The sequence below is a fragment of the Wolffia australiana genome, chromosome 4, assembly GCF_029677425.1.
Source record: "Wolffia australiana isolate 7733 chromosome 4, ASM2967742v1".
Lineage (NCBI taxonomy): Eukaryota > Viridiplantae > Streptophyta > Magnoliopsida > Alismatales > Araceae > Wolffia > Wolffia australiana.
In genome coordinates this window covers 23492501-23516364 of record NC_135838.1, presented here as the reverse complement: position 1 = coordinate 23516364, position 23864 = coordinate 23492501, and the positions used below count along the sequence as shown (strand labels likewise).

Here is a 23864-nt window from a genome sequence, read left to right as displayed (position 1 = left end):
AAGGGCTGGCGACGAGTCTAGACACGATCACCTGGATGGTCCTCCATCAGACTTGTTTGTTTGATTGTTCTTTTTTTTAAAGAATAGATTTACTTTGTTGTTTCTTTATTTTTTTTTAAATTAATTGTATTTGTTTGTACATTTCATATCATTATGACTAATCGATCGGGTCTGGATTATTATAAAAAGGATAAAGATTGTAATACTGTAAATCTGTCCCTACTTGGACAAGAGTGGTTATGGATAGCTTTAAAGATGTAACACAACGTTTCACATTTTCCAAAATAGTTGGACTAAGACTCCACCACCCGTACAACATCCCAGGAATCCCAACCATGATTTTCCTATAAACCTTTAATAACAGAATCCAAACCTAGACAACCAAAGATATGATCTGGGAGGATTCAGACCCAACACTCTGATAACGATTATAAGCACATTTATATTCCCACCTTTGAAGGTTCCACTAACCCAAAAATAATATCTGAATTGGGAATCTCAAATGAATAGTTATTTCTCATGGGTAGATATGTTGGAGGCTCGTAAGGTTTCGCTTGTGGAATTGAAGTTAGTAGGTGCAGCTAAAATATTATTGAGCAATCTGGAGCGCCTCTTAAATAGTATATTTCAGGAACCCATCGGTACTTGGGAGGAAGTGAAAACTAATTTAAGAGTAAAATATGTCCCTTCTAATTACCAATATAGTCTCACTGATCAACGTCAATGAGATCATACTACAAGATGGCATACGACAATATGACCTACGATGAGGATTTATCTTATAGAATGTTAGAACATTTGAAGAAGCATATTAGACATCCATTGATCCAGATACTTTCTTCTCTTCATTCCCGACTGGGTATCCTAAGAGAATCCCCTACCTCAAGGCTCCTCCACTATACACATATAAAAAATCTTCTCCCTATCACTTATCCCTCGCTCAAGGAGTTATCCTCAATCTTCTCATCCTCTACATTTGAGAACACCTCCATATGTAGCTTAAAATAGGAAAGGGAATACAGAAAAATCTTCCAATGAATAATAGAACAATGTGCTACATGTGCCTTACTTGTTGGGGAAAATGATTTGTCAATGGGAAGTGAACCTCTACGTGAAAACTTGAAAGATGATGATTATAAGGTTGACCTATCTGTTATACAATTTGAAGATCCTGAAAAACACCTCCATGTAAGGCAACGGGTCTTAACCCAAGCATCACATGAAGATCCTCTTAAAACTAGAATATTTGTGGAAGAGGAAGATTATGAGCCTCTATATGATTTGTCAATGGGAAATGATTTGTCAATGAGAAATGAACCTCTATATGAAAACGGGGAAGAGGAAGATTATGAGGTCGACCCAGCTGTTATACAATTTGAAGGTCCTGAACAACACCTCCATGTAAGGCAACGGGTCTTAACCCAAGCATCACATGAAGATCCTCTTAGAACTAGAATATTTGTCACCTTTGTCAAAGTAGGTCACTATAGTTGATAGTGGAAGTAGTGTAAATGTGATATCTCAAGCTGAAGTAGAAAATCCAGAGATTAAATTACAGAAACACCCTCATCCATATGATGTACCATGGTAAATTCCATTTCCATTCCTATTAATCATAGGTGCCTATTAAAATTTAAAATTTTGTCATACGAAGACAAGATATGGCTAAATGTTCTTCCTATGAATGTAGGATGTATCTTACTTGGTCGATTATGGTTATATGATAATGATGTCACCATTGAAGGAAACTCTAACTCATGTTCTTTCATTTTTAAGGGTAAGAAAATCAATCTCAAACATTATGTCCAAAAAAAATTTCTAAGCAAGTTTTACCTACTCCTTCCCTCCATTTAGCCCATAATCATGTCATTAGAAAATAAATTAGAGAAAGTTCTGTCCCTATTTTCCTATTATTCATGTTATTATCCACTCATTAAGAACTCATTAGTGAAAAAGAATATTTCAAGCTGAACATCATCCAAGAATTTTTCAAAAATTTCTCTGATGAACTACCCAATGCCCATTCCCCACTTCAAACTATCCAACATGCCGTTGATCTTATCCAAAGATCTTCCCTTACAAATTCAACCCATTATCAAATGAACTATTCTGAACATAGAATTACAAAGACAAATCCAAGAACTTATTGTTAAAGGTTTCATACATGAGAGTCGAAGTCCTTGTGCGTTTTGACATTACTCAATCCCAAAAAAGATGGAACTTGAAGAATGTGTATTGATAATAGAGCCATAAATAATATCACTACCAAATATAGATTTCCCATTCCTCGACTAGATGACATGACTGATATGCTATCTGGGGCAAGATTATTTTCTAAGTTTGATTTGAGAAGTGGATATCGTCAAGGATTCATGAAGGATGTGAATGGAAAACTGCTTTCAAAACTAAAGATGGTATTCATGATGGTTAGTTATGCCATTTGGTTTGTCAAATGCAACTAGTACATTCATGAGGATCATGACCCATACCCTATGACCCATACCCTTAAGCCATATCTAGGAAAATTTGTGGTGTTCTACTTTGATGATATTTTAATTTATAGCAAGGATAGAGAGGAAAATGATTCTCACTAAATGATGGTATGCCATAATTTAAATTCACACAAGTTCTACATTAATCTTAAGAAGTGTTCATTCTATCAGCAGCATGTCACCTTCTTACGATTCACTTTTTCTTCTCAAGGATTCTCTGTTGATTCCAAAAAGGATCAAATCAGTTTTAGAATGGCAAACCCCTCATAACATTCACGATATTAGAAGCTTTCCAAGGCCATCCACCTTTTACAGACAATAATTAGGAACTTAAGTTAAATTATGGCTCCAATTAAAAGTTTTTTACAAAAAAGAAATTTTATCTGGACAGATGATGCCCAAAGATCCTTTGTAACCATCATAATAAAGATGACCCAAGTTCCAATTCTTAAATTACCTAATTTTTCTAAAGTTTTTGAAATTGCATGTGATGATTCTAGAATTGGTATTAGTGGTGTCTTGAGTCAAGAGGGTCACCCTATTGCCTTCCATAGTGAGAAATTAAATGATGCTAAACTTAAGTATCCCACTGATGACAAAGAACTCTATGCACTCGTTCAAGTCTTTAAACATTAGTGTCACTATCTTTTGTCACAAGAATTTATCCTCTACTCTGACCATGAGACTCTTAAATATTTGAATTCCCAAAAGAAATTGAATGCTAGGCATGGAAATGGTTAGAATACATCCAATCCTACAATTTTGTCATCAAACACAAGCTAGGGGTAGAAAAGAAAATTGTCGATGCGCTAAGCATAAATGTCCAACTATTATCTGTTTTAGTACTGAACTTCTTGGTTTTAAAAGTGTTAAAGACCTTTAAACAGAATTTCATGATTTTTCTGAAATATATGCTCAAGTCCTAGACAGCCCTTTAGCAGCTTACCCAGATTATCATCTTATTAATGGTTGTCTTTTCAAAGATAACAAGTTGTGTACCCCAAAAGCATCCCTGCGAGATTTCATCACTTGGGAAATACATCAAGGAAGCCTTTTCGGACATTCAGGAAAACATAAAACCATAAGTGAAGTAGAAGAAATATTTTACTGGCCTGTTCTTAAATGCCATGTTTCTAAAGTTGTGTCTCAATGTTGTACTTGTGTTCTTTGTAAAGCTGTTAAACAAAACACCAGGTTATGTACGCCTCTACCCATCCCAACAACACCATGGGAAGATATTAGTATGGATTTTGTTATAGGACTCCCTAAAACTCCAAGGAAATTTGATTATATTTTTGTTATAGCCGATCATTTCTCAAAAATGACTCATTTTCTTGCACGTCGTAAAATTTCAGATGCCACACTGATTGCTCATGTTTTCTTTGACAATTTTTCTGTCTCCAAGATATTCCTAAAACCATTGTTTTTGATATTGATGTTAAATTATGAGTTATTTTAGGAAAACTTTGTGGCATCACATGGGCACCAAATTAAATCTTATATCTGCTTTTCACCCTCAATCCAATGGTCAAACTGAAGTTGTTAATCAAAGTTTTGGAAATCTTCCTATGTGTCTTCTGCATGAATGTCATGGTACTTGGGATTCTCTGTTTTCCTCGTGTTGAATTTGCATGAAACAGTTATGTAAATTGATCCACATGTAAAACTCATTTTGAAATTGCCAATGGTTTTAATCCCCACTCTCGTGCTTACTTCCACCTATAATATCCTCATTATCACTATCAATTATCAACTATATTTTTCTTAATTTTATTATCCTATCATATGACATTTTCTTATCTCTGGACTCCACATGTTATATGTGTCTCATCTCACTGATCACTATTTACATAATATTAAATCCTCAATTACTGTTCACTCTGGAGATGATCCATACACATCATTTGCTAGATTAACTTAATTGAGTATACATTATATTTTTATTGATGAAACTCAAAACACCAACAAATAATCACTACCCTAATTTTTGAGTTTATCCATGATGCGCAGATTGTGATGTAAACAACACAAATTTGTCATACACCTCTTCATTTTGATAATTGTCAGATCTAGGATGAACAACATTCTACACACATTGAAAGAAATTTCCATGCCACAACTGGTGCATTGGACTCATGGTAGATGACTATATACATAGATAATATTTTGTGAATGATCGATGGAAATAAACCCAGCAAAAACCATAGTGCCCATTAAATAATTTTATAAAAAGTATTTTAGAGAAATGTGCCCATTAAATAATTATGACTACAATGTAGAAAAATTCCATCAAGAAACCAAAAATTCATGAAAATTAGACTATTCTTAGAAGATTAGATTAATCATCTTTAAGCTTAATATATTAAATTCGTAGCAGTAGTATATATTAAATATTTATGACTACGACATAGGAAAATTCCATTAAAAAACCAAAAAAGCCAATGACAATCAGATTATTATTAGAAGATTAGATTAATCATCTTAAAGCTTAATATATAAAAATTGTAACAGTAATATAATAATTAGCTTGTTATCGCTGCTCATATCCCTTGTATGATATTTGATGAATATCCAAATGTGATATTAGCATTCTTCTCTTCCTCTTTCATAATCTCATGTGCTTTCCATGCTTTCTGAGATGGGGTCAAGTCACTGCTCTTCATGAGGCCGCATGGAAGTGATTCCCAACATATTTTCCCTCGAGCTCCGATAATATCTGATTTATTCTACAAGCAAGGGTTCTATTTAATGAAAATCATTCGCATTTTACGCGTTTGATTAAAACATATAAAGGTATTGTATGTTTCTTAACCTCACGGAGACACACTATTAAATTGGTGTAAGTTTCTTCTCTTTTATCTTTCTTGATCACCAATGAAAGAGGATCATATCCTGATCCTTGATCTATTGCATAGAGCTGGAGGACGAAAACGAATAACACTTTGAATGGACTGAACGGAATGGAACAGACTTGCATTCCGTTATCCCTCCGACAACAAAAATTTCATCATTTTCGTCATTCATCACCGTTTTGTTATCTTGAAGATTCTATCATTCGTCTGTTCCGTCAATTGTCCATTGAAATAAATGGAACGGAACGGACGTCGCGGAGACAGAACAGATAATGGCGCCGCTGGCGAGAGAATGGGGGGGGGGACGAGCGTGACGAGCTAGAGAGTGTGGAAGGGGGGGGAGGCGCGGCGGCGAGCGCAGGAGGTGGGTTGGGCAACAGCGGTGAGGGGGGCGAGCGGGGGCCGACGTCATCGATAAAGTCATCTGTCATTACCGTCATTTTGTCCATCATTTTCGTCATCCATCATTCATCACGAATGACAGATGACTAATGACGAACGACAGAAATCCAACCGTTCAGTCATCCATCCATCGTGAACGACGACGGATGATGAAATGTGTTAAAGACACGTGCACGTATGAGAGCATCGAGGTGGTTCCTCAACCGCTGCCATTGCCAATTATTACTCAACTGCCAACAACGCGGCCACCTACCACCAAGAGTCGCCATGATGATTACCATTGCATCACATTGACACACCTCATTTGAATTTCTTGTTTCAATCTCATAAACTAAGGGACATTCGTCCCTATAAATTCTGATTGTCTCACTTTGTTTGGAAAGCAAGAACATTCCGTTATTACTGATTACACTTGCATTTCTTCATCTTCGCTCTGCATTTCTGTTCATTTCAAACATGGTATCAGAGCACGCTCCGTCGAGACCTGAAGGCGCATCCTGAGATGAAGGAGTCATCCAGCGCTAGTGACGTAGGACGGCCACGAAATGGACGACTAAGGAATGGACGACTAAGAAAAAGGGCAACTGAGGAGACGGATGGGTTGATGACAGGTAAAGGGTGATAGACGGGTTTGTAGGGAGGGATAAAACAGTCCACAGAAATTCACACGGTCGGATTCGGACTTTAAAACCGATGAAAATCTGGTGGTGCAGCTCTGACCCTTATCGAGGGCGGGAGTACTGTCTTCCCCCACCGCGACGATGCCTAAGCACCGAAATCAATACCCGAATTTGCATCGCGAGGAAACACTTGAGAAAGCGGGAGAAGAAGTAGAAATCTAAACCAAATCTAATTCTGACGGCGGTGGAAACTTCTCGAGAAAACATTAAACGGAGAACACTCCGAAACCAAAGAGTTCAGGCGTACCTCGGCACCGTAGTGCGTGAAGAGGTTGCGGAAAATTCAGATCATGACGAAGCTTGGCAAATACGGGCATTGAGAGGCCCACTGAACGACGGGATCTGGGCGCTCCGGGTGTTGAATGGCCCTGGTTGAGACTAGATGTTGTTGTCGCAGAGTCAGGTGTAGGCGAATACCCGCGCGTGCGGAGTGCGCGAAGTGTGGTGGAGCGCACCCGGAGTGCGCATAGCGCGCGCTCCTCGAAGCGTCAGACGACGTCGATGACGACCGGCGGCCTGGGGCATTCTGGGCGATGGTCTAGGACGTGGCTTGGGCGGCCCTGGCAGGGGCGGTCTAGGCGGCCTTGGGCGGCCTTGGCAGGGGCGGGCCTGGGCGGGCTGGCTGGGGCGGCCTGGGCAGCCTTGGGTGGTCCTGGCTGGGGCGGCCTTGGGCGTGGCTTGGCTGGGGCGGCCTGGGCGGCCTTGGGCGGCCCTAGCAGGGGCGGTCCTGGGCGGGCCTGGGCAGCCTGGCGGGGGCGGCCTAGGCAGCCTTGGGCGGCCCTGGCAAGGAGCGGCCTTGGGCGTGGCCTGGGCGGCCTGAATAGGGCGGCCTGGGCGGCATGAATAGGGCGGCCTGGGCGGCCTGAATAGGGCGGCCTGGGCAGCCTTGGGCGGCCCTTGCTGGGGTGGCCTTGGGCGGCCCTAGCAGGGGCAGCCTTGGGCGGAGCCTGGGCGGCCTTGGAAGGGCGCTTGAGGCAGACGAGAGAGAGAAAGAGAGAGGGTGGGAGAAAGGTGGAAGAGAAGAAGATGGATGGGGAGAGGTGGAAGAGAAGAAGATGGATGGGGAGAGGTGGTGGCCGGCGATGCTGATAAGCCAAAAATAGGGGTAAATTTTATGCAATTTTAACCATTGTCGTTGTCAATTTTAGCTTATACAATAAAATTTATAAAAACTCTACTTAAGATGTGTAGTGATAAGTACGAGTGTCGTCCAAGGGAAGCTAGTAAGGAATTCAATTTGATGGTTTTCTTAGTAATTCAACCCTAATTAGAGTTAATTTGATCTTCAATGAAGATCAAATCACCCTAATTAGATGAGAAATTTAGAAAGGGGGGTAGAAGAGATGGGATGAATAGAAGAAATAGGGGGCTCTAAATTGGCTTCTTTGATCCAAAGAAAAGGGTCCAAGGGGTCAATTAGAGAGTTGAGAGGGAATTTTTGATTTGAGTTGGTTGGTATTGTAGGTCTTATAATTCAGAAATAACTACACAATTAGATAATACAAACGGAAATTTACTCTCCTAGAAATTGAAGTTTTTTTTATAGTTTTTTAATGTGCACTTGGAATAGCTAGGTAAATCTCTCATTCTCTCCTCTCAATTTCAGTAAGGGCTTGTACCTTCCGCTCAAGCCTAGAGATTTAGAAGTTCAGACCAAGATCAAGAAGAATGAAGAAGAAATTTCACTAAAACATCATCCAAAATGCACTAAAAGTTCAAATACAAACAAGAAAAAGGTACCAGATAGGTTGATCTAAGCTAGAGCTCCTCTCTGTCTTGCAGCTGTGATAGAGCACCATCAAGAATGAGCTCCCCCTCTCGAAATTTAGCTTTTATACTTAGGTTATACGGTAAAAATCACCATTTTACCCCCGTTTAGTAGTTGATATTTATCTATCAATGTAGGCTGGATCTGAATGTGACGATAGCAAGAGGGGATCAAGACGAACAGATCCATAAAAAAATCACCTCAATCGGACTTCAGGATCAAAAGTTATTAATAAATCAATTTTAAACCAATTTAATCCATTGGATTTAAAATTGATTTATTTATTCATTTCGTTTTAAACACACCATGACGTGTCGCTCTCTCATTAGTTGGCACATTTTGAATCCTTCTTTTTATAGAAAAGTCCTTAAAAAGCCTGGAATTGCTGTTTGACGCCGCCCAAAAGTAATCGTGTATATGCCCCTGCCGCACTCTCTCTCCTCTGGTTTCTCCTAAAAACATTAAAAAATATATTAAATAATTGCAATAAAACCCTGGAAGATTTTAAATTACATCTTTACGCCTGTAGTGGCGACCAAGAGCTGTTTTCAGGGTCTTTTGGCAATGAAATTTTGCAAAAAGGCCCTTCAAAGTTCGAAAATGATATAAATACTTTTTTTCTCTTATAAATATACCTTTTTTCCTTAGAATAAATACATTTCCTCTTAAAATAAATCTCAGAAAAATCCTAAAAATTCGTAAAAAATTCTAGAAAATTCTAGAAAATTCACTGATTCATCCCCATGCTGATAAATGTTGAAATTAAATATTAAACTTGCCATTTTCATTCAAAAATATTTATTTCGAGCTTCAATAAATCCTTTAAAATTCATAGAATTAACAAAAAATTAGGGAAAAATCAGAAATCACTTGAAAACACTATTGTCGTGTAAATATATGATAAAAACCCCATTTTAAGCTCTTTAAATGCATGAAATTGTGCTAATAACATGGAATAAAGACATAATTTAGGGTGTTATCAGACGCGACGACGGCAGCGGCGGCGGCGCTGACAGCTAGGGTTTGAAGGTAGAGGGAGGCTGGGCAGTCCTCCAAGAAGAGTTTGACTGAAACTCCATTCTTGAAATTATGACTGCCTAATGTTTCTTAAAAACAATGGCCTATATATAGGCCTTGGAGGAAAGAGAAAATGACGAGAAATTAGAGACAAGAAAGTAAAAACGTGCGCCGTGTCACGCCAAAGGGCAGTTGTGGATCTGCCTCTGGCGTCGTGTCATGACACGCATAGGGACGTGTGGGGTGGAGACGTGCTGGTCGGCGGCTGCGGTGTGTTGACTTTGGTGTTGACTTCAGTTGACCGTATCGGGTTGACTTAGGTTGACTTCGCCGTTGGGTCCATAGCAGGCGTGTTGACTCTGGTTGACCGTGGCGACGCGTTCGACGGTGATGTGTTGGCGTCCTCGCCATCAGCTAGAGGCGACAAAGAACACGATCGCCAGAAAAAGCTCCAACCCTTCATGTTAAGCAAGTTGAAATCAAGCTCAAACAGAACAACTATCTGGTGTGGAAGTGCTGCTTACAAGCCACGGTCATAGCTCAAGGGCTTGGTAAGCATTTGATTCACGAAAGATCCTCTTCTGAACCTATGATCTCAGATCCAGAAAACCACTAGTGGAAGAAGGACATGACCGTCATGGCTATCATGATGTCGTCCATAAGCAACAACGTTTTTCGTGTTATCCAAGACAACATGGCTGCCCGTGAAGCATGGAGAACTCTCAACAACGTAACTCTCCTCCAGCTTAGAGGCAAGAATCATGGAGATAACAAACAAACTACACAACATCTGCCGAGCTACACATACTGTCAACGATTTTGTTCAAGAAATACACAACATTGTAACTTCACTCAGCTCTATTGGATGCACAGTTCATGAGCGTAAATTAAAATTTGTTTTGCTTCGGGGACTAGGTCACAAGTATCAGGCTTTTATACCAGTGTAAACACACATTCTAGCTTTATCTCATTTGATGCCATTGTTGTCATGCGGCGAGCCAAAGAGAACCTATCAACTTTTGGTGATGACGAGGAAGCAGAAGAACAGCCACCACCCAAAGCTAATCAGGACCCACACTGAACAGCCACCACGTCAAAATCATGGAATAGGCAACCGCAGTCATGGTTGACATGGGGGCACTCAGCCCTCAAGGACGAGTACTCGGTGCCAGATATGTGAAAAAATTAGTCACCGAGCCGATATATGTTACGATCGGTTTGGACCAAGAACTCCACAGAATCAGTCGCCAACACCAAACACGAAGTTTAACTATCCACCTGTTCAAGCGTATTTTCTGTCTCCAAGTGGACCGTCCTCTTCCACACCGGCAACTGCTACTCATTGGTACCTTAACAGTGGAGCCACTCACCACATCCATACGGATCCTCAGATTGTGAATCCATCAACTCTATATTCAGGCACTGACAAGCTCTACATAGGAGACAGATCAGGTTTGTCTATCAAAGCCACTAGATATTCTTTTCTATCTACACACTCGAAAACTATACACCTTCAAAATATTCTACATGTTCCTAAGATTACTTAAAACTTACTATCAGTTCGACAACTCACTCTTGACAATAATGAATGTGTTGAATTTCATCCACATGCTTGTTTTGTCAATGATCGATGTTCAAGGGAAATACCTCAAGGGTGATGTTCAGAACAAGCTGTATCACCTTTCTACTTCAAGACCATCACAATCTTTTGTCGCATGGGCGTCTCTAGAGCTTTGGCACCATCGACTAGGCCACCCTGCTTTTAAAATTTTCAACAATATCATTTCTCATTTTGGTTTTCCTTTGACTGACTTACCTCAACATAGCATATGTGAATCATGTGCAATGTCCAAAGCAAAAAGAATTGCTGTATGGTCAATCTAATCATGTTTTGATTAATCCATTGGAATTGATTTACTCAGATATCTGGGGACTTGCTCCGGTCATTTCTCATTTTGGTTTCTCTTATTATGTTACCTTTATTGATGCATTCAGTTTCTATACGTGGTTATTTTCCCTTAAAAGGAAACATGATTTACTTGATACTTTCATCATGTTCCAAAACTCAGTTGAACGACAGTTCAACTATAAAGTTAAACCGTTTCAATCAGATTGGGGGGGGATGATAATCTCAATTTTAGGGTTAAAATTTGTCGTTGGTGATTGAGATTATTTAATAAAAATATTTTTAACCGTACTTGAAAATACTTAGTTAGTGATGAGTACGAATCGTCTCCACAGGGAACGATGATTAATGAATTATTTTTTTTATACTAGTGATGATCAATAAGAGGACTGATGAAAACAAGATTCGAGTACATGAGCTAGTGATATCGATTAAAAATACGTAAGTTATAGGTTAATTTAACTTAAAAAGATGAGTAAGTGATTGTGATGGAGATGACAATGAACGACGGTATGAATGAGGATAGTGAATGAATTTGTAGTGGTATGGTGGCAAGGATGAAAAGATGAGAAAAGAGAGTAAAATGAGAGTGCAAGAACGATGATAAACGTAAGGCGAAGATACTTACCTTAGATCCTTACGTTCTACCAAAATCACGGTGATTTACGAATGTCGGTAAGCTCCCCCTCTTCTCCAATGCTTCTCCCCACACACCCAGGACACCGAGAACACTCTTGTTGGATCTCAAAACTCACTATCTTTCAATCAACCAAAAAAAGTAGTGAGCAAGTTCAAGATGAATGTCCTAATGTTTCAGGCCTATATTTTTAGATCAGATGGAAATAGAAAGAGGAGGGGAAGAAGAAGCAACGCTGAAAATTTCAGCTCAATCGGAGTTGTAGATCAAAAGTTATGGCCGTTTGAAGTTGGAGCAATCCTAGCCCTTGATTTTTTTTCTCCTAGTCAACGTCCTCATTTTTCGTGCTCGTTAAGAAGTCAAAGCACCTTATATTCCACATTTTTCATATTCTGTGCACTGCTTGTCATTTTCTGCACCACGTGCACCTAGAAAGAAGACAAAACGATAAAAGAAAGAAGAAGAAGAAAAAGAAAAACATTTAAAACTTGTTTTTTTGGAGGGTGATGTGGCGATGCATCAGCTCGCCACATTACCCTCTTCTTTCTTCTTTTTCTTTGTTTGAAATGAGTGGCTGTGGTGCCACATCACCCTGTGCCAAAAAAGAGCTAAAAATACTTGACAATTCATATTAAATGAAATAAAAACCCAAAAAATACGTATAATATATGTTTTGACTCAAAAATCATTTATTTCCAAATTTAATGTCCAAAAATTCCAAAAAATATATTCTTTTAGAATCTATTGTTAGAAAAGTCCCAAAAAATACAGAAAATTTAGAAAATCATATTAAAAAATAGGTATAATAATTTTAAGCTTGATAACATGCAAATATGAGTAATTTAATGTAGATAAACATGTAAATATGATCACATAAGGTATTAAAAATGCATGTTATCAGGGGAGAATACAAGTTCCTACATCAATATCTTCAAACTGAAGGTATTCATCATCGAATCTCCTTCCCTCATGCCCATCAATAGAATAGTGCGGCGTAGCGAAAGCATCAGCACATCATCGAGATTGCTCTTTCGCTCATGCATCATGTAGCAGTTCTGCAACGCTACTAGGATGAAGCAACTACAACTGCCACCTACCTCATAAATCTTCTCCCTATGGCTCAACTAAAGTTTAGGTCGCCCTTTGAGGTACTCTATTCTCAACCTCCAAGTTATACTTTTCTAAAAAATTTGGGCTGTCTCTGCTATCCAAATCTCAGGCCATATGCTTCTTCAAAATTGAGCTCTCAGTCTAATCGGTGCATCTTCCTCGGATACAGCTCTCCCCATCATGGGTACATGTGTCTTAACCTTCGTACACATAAAATCATTATTTCTAGAGATGTCATCTTTAACGAAAATATATATCCCTTTATTTCTGGTACAATGTCCAAACCACTCATGTCTAACCCACCTGTGACATCCCTCTCTCTACCTCCTGAAAATCTCCCTGCACCAATTGAACTTGAACCATTTTCACAACCTCCATCCATTGAAGTTCCACATTCTCCTCTTCATAGCGAAACTGCTTCAAGTGCACCATCTCCAATCACGTCACTTACTACACCACCTTCCACACCACCAAAACATTTTCGCGATGTCTCCAAACTGTATTCATCATCCACCAAATATCCTCTTCCTTCGTGCTAAACCTCCATAAAAATCCCCACAGAACCTCATAATGTCACAACTGCTCTTAAGGATCCCCTATGGCATCAAACCATGTTTGATGAATACTCAACACTCCAGCAATTGTACATGGGATCTTGTTCCTCCACCCAACGACACAAAGCTAGTTGGGTGTAAATGGATAATTCAAACAAAGCTTCGTCCATATGGTCCACTTGATCGCTGCAAGGCTCGTTTGGTAGCTCAAGGATTCAGTCAAACTCCAGGTGTTGACTATTGTGAGACCTATAGTCCGGTGTTGAAAATGACTTCTCTACGCATACTCCTTTCTCTAGCTGCTAATCATCAGTGGCACATTCATCAACTCCACATTTCTAATGTGTTTCTTCATGGCGACCTGGCTGAGACCATATACATGCGTCAACCTTCTGGATTCACATCTCAACAACATCCTCATCATGTATGCTGTCTTCGCAAGTCTTTGTATGGGCTCAAATAGGCGCCTCATGCTTGGTTTGAAAAGCTAAGTTCTTTCTTCTTAGCACACAATTTTACTGGTTCTCGTATTGATCCAGCATTATTTTTAAAATTCTCAAATAAAACCCCTTTGTATGTTACTCATAAGCTCTAATGCAATTCTTATTTCTCAAACAATCAACACTCTGAGAACAAAATTTGCAGTTGGGCACCATGGCCAAGCACAAAGCTTTCTTGGCATCCAACTATCTCACAAAGGCAGTTTTGTCTCTCTGAAGAGAACTATGCCATCAAAATACTACAATTGGCGCATATGACCGATTGTAAGCCGATCAATACCCCATGCTCAACCACAATGTCTTTTCAAAATGGTGGTTCCTCTAATCTCAATGATGACATCACCATTTATTGCAAAATTGTGGGCAGCCTACAATACTTAACACTCACACGCCCAGATATTGCCTTTGTAGTCAATAAAGCATGTCAATACATGCATGACCCTCAACCATGTCATTGGAGTTTTTTAAAACATCTCCTTAGATACATCAAAGGTACTTTTCATCTCTTCCTTCAATTTCATTCTAACTCTCCAAATAAGCTACATGTTTAGTGGTGATCTTCTGGATTGAAAATCAACTAGCTTTTTTTTAATTTACTTAGGCCATAATCTCATTAGCTGGGCACCCAAAGAGCAAACCACTGTTGCTCGCCCCAGCACTGAAGCAGAATATAAAGCTGTCGCCAGCGCCACTGCTGAACTAGTTTGGATCCAATCCCTTCTTCAGGAGCTTGGCATTCAAACTACCTCCACCTCGGACTAAACACATTGAAATTGACTAAACTACATCCGAATGCCTTGCGTAATATTGGAGCTACATACCTCAGCAAAAATCCGGTGTTCCACACTCGGACTAAACACATTGAAATTGACTTTCACTTTGTTCGTGACTATGTCTCACGTGGGTCAATGCAGGTTTCATTTATTTCAACATGTGATCAACTTGCAGATTTTCTTACCAAACCTCTCCCTAGTTCGCTGTTTTGTCTTCTTCAGTCCAAGCTCAACCTTCACCCATGCTTGAGCTTGCGGGGGAGTGTTAAAGACACGTGCACATATGAGAGCATCAAGGTGGTTCCTCAACCGCTGCCGTTGCCGATTTTGACTCAACTACCGACAACGCCGCCACCTGCCGATAAGAGTTGCCATGATGATTACCATCTCATCACATTGGCAGACCTCATTTGAATTTCTTGTTTCAATCTAGTAAACTAAGGGATATCAGTCCCTATAAATTCTGATTGTCTCACTTTGTTTGGCAAGCGAGAACATTCCTTTATTACTGATTACACTTGCGCCTCTTCATCTTCTCTCAGCATTTCTCTTCATTTCTAACAAAATTTAAAGTGCCATCTCTAGGCGCATATTTACGATAGCGTGATGTGACCATTCTCATGCACGTGATATTGACTACTGCTTCGGCGTCAACGTAGAGAACGTCATCCTAGTGAAGCTGGCGTCGGCCTTGTTGCTTGTGCCCACTTCCTTGATGGTAATTCTCATCACACTTTCCAGGCCAATTAGAGAGAGATACTTGAGAATTGAGATAGTTCTACTGATTTATGTGATTTCGTTGGGGATAGGCTTGGGTTGGAGCGGGACTACGTGTCATGCTCCGATTCGACCGCGTCAAGACGGTGTGCTGCTGCACCGCAGGCGTATCTTACACGCCTATGCGTTTATTACGAGGAAGGTGACCAGTGCTACTCTTCTCGCACAGATAGCAGTGGAGGACTTGCAGCGTGATCTCTCTGTGGACAGTACTCGTTTAGACTCTTCGAAGAAATGACAAGTGCTAGCGCTGTTTCGAAGGAGGTGAAGCTTCCGGAGGAGGTCCATCCGCGCAAGGCATTCGGATGGGCGGCGAAGGACGCGTCGGGTATCCTTTACCCATTTCGATTCTCCAGAAGGCAAGTCCCCTCGTCCCCAGAAGAAAGCATTTTGGTTTCATTGAGCCCTGTCTTTTGTAAACTGCATTTTTATCCCTTTTCCTCCGTGGTCTTTCTTGCTCGTTGGCCTTTTCTAGCGACAGATATCGCTCCACTTTTCTCGGCTAAGTTTCACGTTCATATTCTCTTGACGTCTTTTGGAAGCTAGTCGGTTCGCTGGTTTCTCCTCGTGACGTTATTTTGTTTACGTTCTTCCGTGTCTTAGTCGACGACGAGTTTCCAAAAGCCATCTTCTCTGTCGCAATGCTCTTTCCTCTTCATTATCGCGTTCACTGTCGCCAGTCTTCTGTGACTCTAGCGAACCCCCGAGACGTTCGGCCTCCAAAATCTCCCATTAAGATCTTCGGGCTCTGTCTTTAATGTCCCAATATTTTTAGTCAGTACGCTCCGTTGGCACGACTTAACCATTTGCAGGAACTGTCCCGTTTACAGTAAAATATTTCGCAGACATGTGATCTATTTACTCCCGCTATGGGTGGTAGGTCGGTGACAAATTCTTCCTCTCCAGACTCCAGGCGTGGTCCTCTATTCTTCGAACAGAGTCCCGATCTACTTTATCGATGTTTTATCCTCCGGCGCCGCCTGACATGGCCTGCCTTGTCCTGCTGTGCAGCCGCCGGCGTCCATGGATTTCCAAGGTTTTTTTCTCCCTTATTTGATGTGTTATATTGGATTCGCAGGAATAATGGAGACGACGACGTTACCTTGAAAATACTCTACTGCGGGATCTGCCACTCCGACCTACACTGCATCAAGAACGAATGGAGGAACGCCGTCTACCCGATCGTCCCCGGGTAAGCAGAAGCTTCATTGACATGTCTTACTCTCCTTAGAAATACATATCCGTTCCTGCAGCACTGATTGAAAAAAATGGAGATTTTCAGCATTCTTCAATATTTTCCCATTGATCTTCAAAGGATTATACCGCATTCCTATTGATTTTCGTGACGTAGTTCAAAATTAGTCCATACTACGAAGAGAGTTAAAGCCTCGTTAGTTCATCTCCGGTGGCAGGCACGAGATCGTCGGCGTGGTGGTGGAAGCGGGCAGCAACGTTCGCAAATTCAACGTGGGAGACCGAGTGGGCGTGGGTTGCATGGTGGGCTCGTGCCGCGCCTGCGGCAGCTGCAAGCAGGGTTTCGAGAACTACTGCCCCCAAATGGTGCAGACGTACAACTCCGTAGACAGCGATAGAACCATGACCTACGGCGGCTACTCGGACGCGGTGGTCGTAAACCAGCACTTCGTCGTTCGCTTCCCCGATAGCCTCCCTCTGGACAAAGGAGCCCCGTTGCTCTGCGCGGGAATCACGGTGTACAGTCCGATGAAGCAATTCGGTCTTAACGAGCCGGGGAAGCATCTGGGGGTCGTTGGGCTCGGCGGGCTCGGCCACGTCGCGGTCAAGTTCGCCAAGGCCTTTGGCATGAAGGTCACCGTCATCAGTTCATCCCCATCCAAGGAGAAGGAGGCCCGCGAGAGGCTCGGCGCGGACGCTTTCATCGTCAGCAGCAGCATGGATCAGATTTTGGTAGCGTACAATTTCTCGAATTCAAGCAGCCCTCTTTTCATAGATTAATCTATTGTCTTTCAAGACTTTAATGTTCTTCGTTGGTTGATTGTTTGCAGGCAGCCACGGGGTCGATGGATGGAATCATCGACACGGTATCCGCCGTTCATCCTATTATGCCACTGATGATACTGCTGAAGACCCATGGCAAGATGATTCTGGTGGGTGCGCCCGAGAAGCCGCTCGAAGTTCCGGCCTTCTCTCTGATACTCGGTACGCTACCTCGGTTGTTTTCTCGGATGCCCAGGAAATCGGCTCAGGATGTGTGATATTGATTGTAGAAGTCAGCCTTCTCGCTTACACTGTTTTTGTGGAAACAGGAGGAAAGACCATGGCGGGGAGCTGCATCGGGGGGATGGCGGACACGCAGGAGATGCTTGACTTTGCCGGGAAGCATGGAATAACTGCGGACGTCGAGGTCATCCCTATCGACTACTTGAACACGGCGATGGACCGCCTCGCCAGGAACGATGTCAAGTACCGATTCGTCATTGACGTGGGCAACACCCTCGCCTCTTCCTAGAAGAGATTCAGGACAAGATGAATCTCCACCTTGCTAAGTACGTAGCGTCTGAACTGTTGGCCTTTCAGGAGCGGTCGGAAACACTATCAGTCTTATTAGATCTCTCTCTCTCTCTCTCTCTCAGGCATCGGGGATCGGATCGGATCGTTCGAATCTTGATCGAAAGATTCGATCGAACAATCTGTTCGAATCTTTCGATCGAACAGACCCTTTGTTCGTGTTCGATCTAAAAATTCGAACGAACAATTTGGTTCGTTCGTGTTAGATTGCAATTTGTTCGAACTTGTTCGAACAAGTTCAAACAAATGGCCAGCGGCGCCAGCGACTTTCTCTATGGCGGTCGCTGGCGGCCGCTGACCGGGGCTGGTTGAAAGAGCGTGGGTCCCTCCTCGTAGCGAGGTTAAAGAATTAAGAAGAAGAGAGAAGAAGAAGAAGAAAGAGGAAGACACAAGAAGTAGAGAGTTGGAGTTTGTATTATCCGTGATTGATCAGTACAATTGGTGTGCTATTTATATGACAAATAATAGTTTAATTATAGTAACTAATCCTAGCCGTTATAATTAAATATAACGGCTATCTTAGTTAAGTCCTTAGCTGTTAGATGTACCTATCTATATTTAATCCTAGCCGTTATAACTAAATATAACGGCCATATTTAGTTAATTCCTAGCCGCTAGATGTCTCTATCTATCTTTAATCCTAGCCGCTAGATGTGTCTATCTATGTTTAATCCTAACGCTAGATTTTCCTATATTGAGTCCTAACAACTAATATCCCATATCGGGTATATATAAAATCCGTTTTCTTACTATCTCATCTTATTTAAATGTCCTATGTTGCTGGCGTGGCGTTGACTGTTGATGGGTTACGGAATGCTGTCTTGACGCCGAGTTTTTCAACTCCTCTATCACCCCCCGCCAAGCTCAATGGCGGAGATTCGACGACTTTGAGCTTGTCTCTCATTAGAACCAATCTTGATTTCGGAAGAGGCTTGATCAGAACGTCTGCTAGTTGATCGTCGCTGGTGATGAACTGGATCTTGATATTCTTGCTTGCAACTTGTTCCCTCACAAAATGAAACTCGATTTCAATATGTTTGGTCCTGGCGTGAAATACCGGGTTTGCTGTAAGGTACGTGGCGCTTATGTTGTCACACCAGAGCACAGGTTGACTTGTCGGTGTGAGTGATAATTCTCGTAAAAGAGACTGAATCCACAAATTTTTAGATGCACAATTTGCGAGTGCCTTGTATTCTGCCTCTGTACTAGATCTAGCCACAATAGGCTGCTTTTTGGAGCACCAGGAAAACAAGAATTTTTCCAATGAAAATCAAGAAAGCACTAGTTGACCAGCGATCTAAATGATCACCTGCCCAATCTGCATCATTGAAAACACTGAGAGTAAAGTCAGAGTTTCGATGCTTTAACGCTTGCTAATCAGTATTGGTAGGGGCATGCATTTTCTGACATGCTTTGTTTACTGAGAAAGAAATATCCGGATGGGTGATTGTAAGAAATTGTAGTGATCCAACAATTTGACGATATAGAGTGTGATCTGAAAATAACATATCATCCTGTGCAGTTGGAGATACTACATAGGGTATGTTGGACGGCTTACAATGCTGCATGTTAGCTCGTTGAAGAATTGATGCAATATACTTAGATTGAGATAATAGATAACCATTTTCATGTTCAACAAGTTCAATGCCAAGAAAATAATGAGCTGCTCCTAGATCTTTAATAGCAAAGTCCAAATTTAAACAGTTCACGAGCTTGGTTATTTCCTGCTTATTAGGACATATAATCAGAATGTCTTCAACATATATCAAAATAAATACAGGATCATTCTGTAATTTAAAGTACAATGAAGAATCTGTCTTCGATCCTGTAAATCCAGCATTACACAAAAGGTTGTGAGATTGGTAAACCAAGCTCTCGAAGATTGGTTTAAACCATAGATAGATTTATGCAAAAGACATACATGATCTGGTCGTAGACTATCTTTGTATCCAATGGGTTGTTCCATATAAACTATTTCTTGTAAATCCCCATGTAGAAAGGCATTTGAAACATCTAATTGATGTATATGCCAGTTATTACTAATTGCTAGTGATAAGAGTATCCTAATAGTAGTATGTTTGATGACAGGACTAAAGGTATTTGTAAAGTCAAATCCCTCTTGCTGGTTGAAGCCTTTTGCAACCAGCCGAGCCTTGTATTTATCAATTTTCCCATTGGGTTTATTCTTTTTTTTTTGGCAAAAAATATGATGCCGGGTATAGCCCAGCAGTTGTGCCCGTAGACCGATCCAGCCGTGCCCTGGAAGCCACCCAGGGGGATTTCATTTATAAAGTGAAGTGTTTATCAATGTATATAGTTGTGCAATGAGTATAAATATCCCAATTACACTCGGATCCCACTCGTCCACGCCCATGTGCAGGAAAGGAAATGATACATGAGTGATACCTTGCAGGTGCTCGGAGAAGTGCTCGCGTAAACGCCTCACACGAGCCCCCTGCATAATGATGGTGGAGAGATAGTGGAGCTGTCCCCGCCTTCAACAAGTGCATCGATGAAGTGCGTGGCGAGGACCTCATCCAAGGTGGGCGCAGTCCACCCTGTTGTCGTGATCGTCGGATCAAGCGTGAGCGCTCCTATGACATGAATGTTAGGATTTTTGGGCACTAATGTCCAAGTATTATTGGACATCAGTGCCTGCTATTCTCTATTCATTGCACTCGTCCATTCTTGATCTTTAGACGCCACATAAAAGGATGTGGGTTCAGTAATGTTATTTAAACTTGAAGTAAGACATTGTGGTAACAGATGTTTAATAGAGAAAGTATTAAGACTAATCTGATTGAGATCAGTGTGTTGATAGAACTTATGAAGAGGCTTGATCTTCATTAGTTCATTTGGCTTGGGAGTATAATCAAGCGTGGGAATTATCTCTGGATATTCCCTTAGCATATATTCTGATTTGCTTAGTACAGTCGACGGAGTTTTTAACGCTGGGTCTGAAGAAGTCTCAAATCTTTGTGGAGTTGTTGTAGAGTAAGAGGGAAAATGGTTGGATAACGTTCCTTCTGTACCTTTATCCAACTCCCCAGGTTTTGGTGAAGCATTATTGGATAAAGATCCACTCGTTTCTTTATCCAACTCAGTATGCTTAGGAAGTCATTTTGAAAAGAAATTTGACATTGATCTCGATTAGATCTCAGTGTTTCAGGACTAGACCCCAATATTTCAGTTATTATTTAACGAAATAACTGAAAAGGGAAAACTATTTTCATAAAAAATGACATGTCGAGGGATGAATAATTTCCCTGTATTGAGAGAAAAACATTTGTAACCTGTATGTAGAGAGCTGTATCCCATGAAGATGCATTTTTCTGACCTGAAACCAAGCTTATTAGAGGCATAAGGCCATAAGTAAGGATAACATATACAGCCGAAGGTTCTCAGAGCACAGTAATCTGGTACCTTTTCAAACAAGATTTCATAAGGTGACTTGTTTCTTAAGACAAGAGTTATCAAATGATTTATCAAATAAGCTATAGTAGACACGGCTTCATCCCAAAATTGTTGAGGCATATGAGCTGTTTCTAGAAGAGAGTGCAGTTTTTATCAGATGTCTGTGCTTTCTTTCAGCCGTACCGTTTTGTTATGGAGTATGGGGGCATGACACTCTGTGGACAGTTCCTTTACTTTTCAGATATGAATGAAGCCCTTTATATTCTCCACCCCAGTCAGACTGGAAGCATATGATTTTGGTGTTAAATTGATTTTCGACTCGTGCCTGAAATTCTTCAAATACTTGAAGAAGATCATTTTTCCTTTTTAAAGGATACAACCAGGTATACTTGCTAAAGTTGTCAATGAATACTACATGGTACACGTACCCTGAATGCGAAGTAAGAGGAGCCGGTCCCCATAAGTCTGAGTGAATAACTTCTAGACAGTTCGTAAAAGTGTGGTGTGTTGGAGAAAATGGGAGTTTGTGTGATTTTGCCATATTACAAGCATCACACACAAATTGAGTATTTGAAAATGAAAAAGGTAAACCAAAACGTCTTATAATAGTCTGTAATACGCATAGTTGGGGATGTCCAATCCTGGAGTGCCATACTTATGTCGATGCCTTCTCCCCAACTAAAGCTGTTTTATTCCACTCTGGAGGACCAAGTAAGTATAGACCATCTTTAATGGTTCCTCTGAGTAGGACCTTGTGTGTGGATTTGTCCTTCACCAAGAAAGAAAATTTGTGAAATTCGACATACACATTGTTATCTATAGTTAGTAATATCAGGTACATGCAGAATATCTGTTAAATTTAATGTACGATTTTCGGTAGAAATTTTTGAAGAACCAATGGAGAGAACTTTCAAACCTGTACCATTACCACCATGAAGAACCAATTGAGCCTTGTTGATGACTTCAGGGTTTGCTGTAACATGGTGGGTGGCCCCATTGTCTGGGTACCATGCTTAGTTATCCCCAATACTGAAAGTAGTGGTTTGAGCCACATTTGCTTCTCTTTGAAAATCGAGGAAGAGGGTCTCCAATTGGAATTATTTCTTTAAAATTCAGGGCATTCTCTGGCTCGGTGTCCAAACTGAGAGCATATTTGACACCTAGGTTGGAATCTTTGGTTCCTACCTCTCCCCCTTCCACGATATTGGGTAAATCCTTTGTTACCATTGAATTCTTTCCTTGTATAGGATTATTGTCCCCTGTGAGCATTGTTGGCCATTGGTGGAAATATTTCATTTTCCTCTTCAAATCTGAGATATGCGTCATGAGACTTCAAATTGGTAATGATCTCATCCATTTTGAGATGCCCGATGTTGGAATTTATGCTCACTATAAACGAGGAATAAGCTGAGCCTAATCCCCTTAGGAAAGTATCTATCTTGGCCTGCTCGTAGGGTGGCTGTCCAGCTGCATCCAAAGAGTCAACAATTGATCTAAAATATCTAACATCTTCCTCAGTACTCCTTGTACCTTTCCTCATTTTGTGAAACTTGCGTCGTAGATCCATTATGCGTTCTTGATCCCAGCCAGCAAACACAGACTCTAATTTCTTCCATGCCTCCTATGCTGATCCGGCTCTGCTGATGTGTGGCACAACCTGTTCTGATAGTCTGGTGAATGAATCCTAGCACTTGCTGATCGGTCCTCCACCACTTCTTGAATGCTGGGTTCTCAATAATATTTCCTTGATCGTCTGCAACAGAAACAAGTGGAGGAAAACCTTCGATAAATTGCAATAGGTCATACCCATTTAAGATTGGGACCATAGTGCTTTTCCAGGTGCGGAAGTTATCATTGCTGAGCTTGGTCTGCACAATTCCTCCTGTAGGAACTATTATTGGGACTTGTCCCATTGTTGCTGTAGCAATCTCGTTGGCCGAAGAATTCACGGCCGCAGAAAAATTTTCCCCCATCATCTCAATGCCAGCTTAAAATGTCTCTGATACCATGAAAGAGCGTGGATCCCTCCTTGTAGCGAGGTTAAAGAATCAAGAAGAAGAAAGAAGAAGAAGAAGAAAGAGGAAGACACAAGAAGTAGAGAATTGGAGGTTGTATTATCCGTGATTGATCAGTACAATTGGTGTGCTATTTATATGACAAATAATAGTTTAATTATAGTAACTAATCCTAGCCGTTATAACTAAATATAACGGCTATATCTCCTTAAGTCCTAGCCATTAGATGTACCTATCTATCTTTAATCCTAGCCGTTATAACTAAATATAACGGCTATATCTCGTTAAATCCTAGCCGCTAGATATACCTATCTATCTTTAATCATAGCCGCTAGATGTGCCTGTAAAAGTCGATCCTTGCGTTGAGATGAAGAGGTTGAGAAGAGAGAAAGAAGATAGACAAGAGAAGAGAGGGGGAGA

At 40.9% G+C, this 23864-nt stretch overlaps 1 protein-coding gene across 1 annotated transcript; it reads left to right on the top strand.

Annotated features, from left to right (window-relative positions):
* Positions 1–15617: 15617 nt before the first annotated feature.
* LOC144702450 (putative cinnamyl alcohol dehydrogenase 5) lies at positions 15618–18066 on the top strand. The gene is made up of 5 exons (XM_078574500.1): positions 15618–15827; positions 16547–16660; positions 16881–17394; positions 17493–17646; positions 17754–18066. Exons 1-5 carry the CDS (start codon positions 15703–15705, stop codon positions 17954–17956), a joined length of 1110 nt encoding a protein of 369 aa, XP_078430626.1. The 5' UTR covers positions 15618–15702; the 3' UTR covers positions 17957–18066.
* The last annotated feature ends 5798 nt before the right edge of the window (positions 18067–23864 follow it).

What these genes read in the sequence shown, in the direction of transcription:
- LOC144702450 (XM_078574500.1), top strand. Translation starts at nt 15,703, where the DNA reads ATGACAAGTGCTAGCGCTGTTTCGAAGGAGGTGAAGCTTCCGGAGGAG. An exon ending in CCATTTCGATTCTCCAGAAG is followed by an intron (nt 15,828 to 16,546) that starts GCAAGTCCCCTC and finishes TTGGATTCGCAG; the next exon opens with GAATAATGGAGACGACGACG. An exon ending in GTCTACCCGATCGTCCCCGG is followed by an intron (nt 16,661 to 16,880) that starts GTAAGCAGAAGC and finishes CTCCGGTGGCAG; the next exon opens with GCACGAGATCGTCGGCGTGG.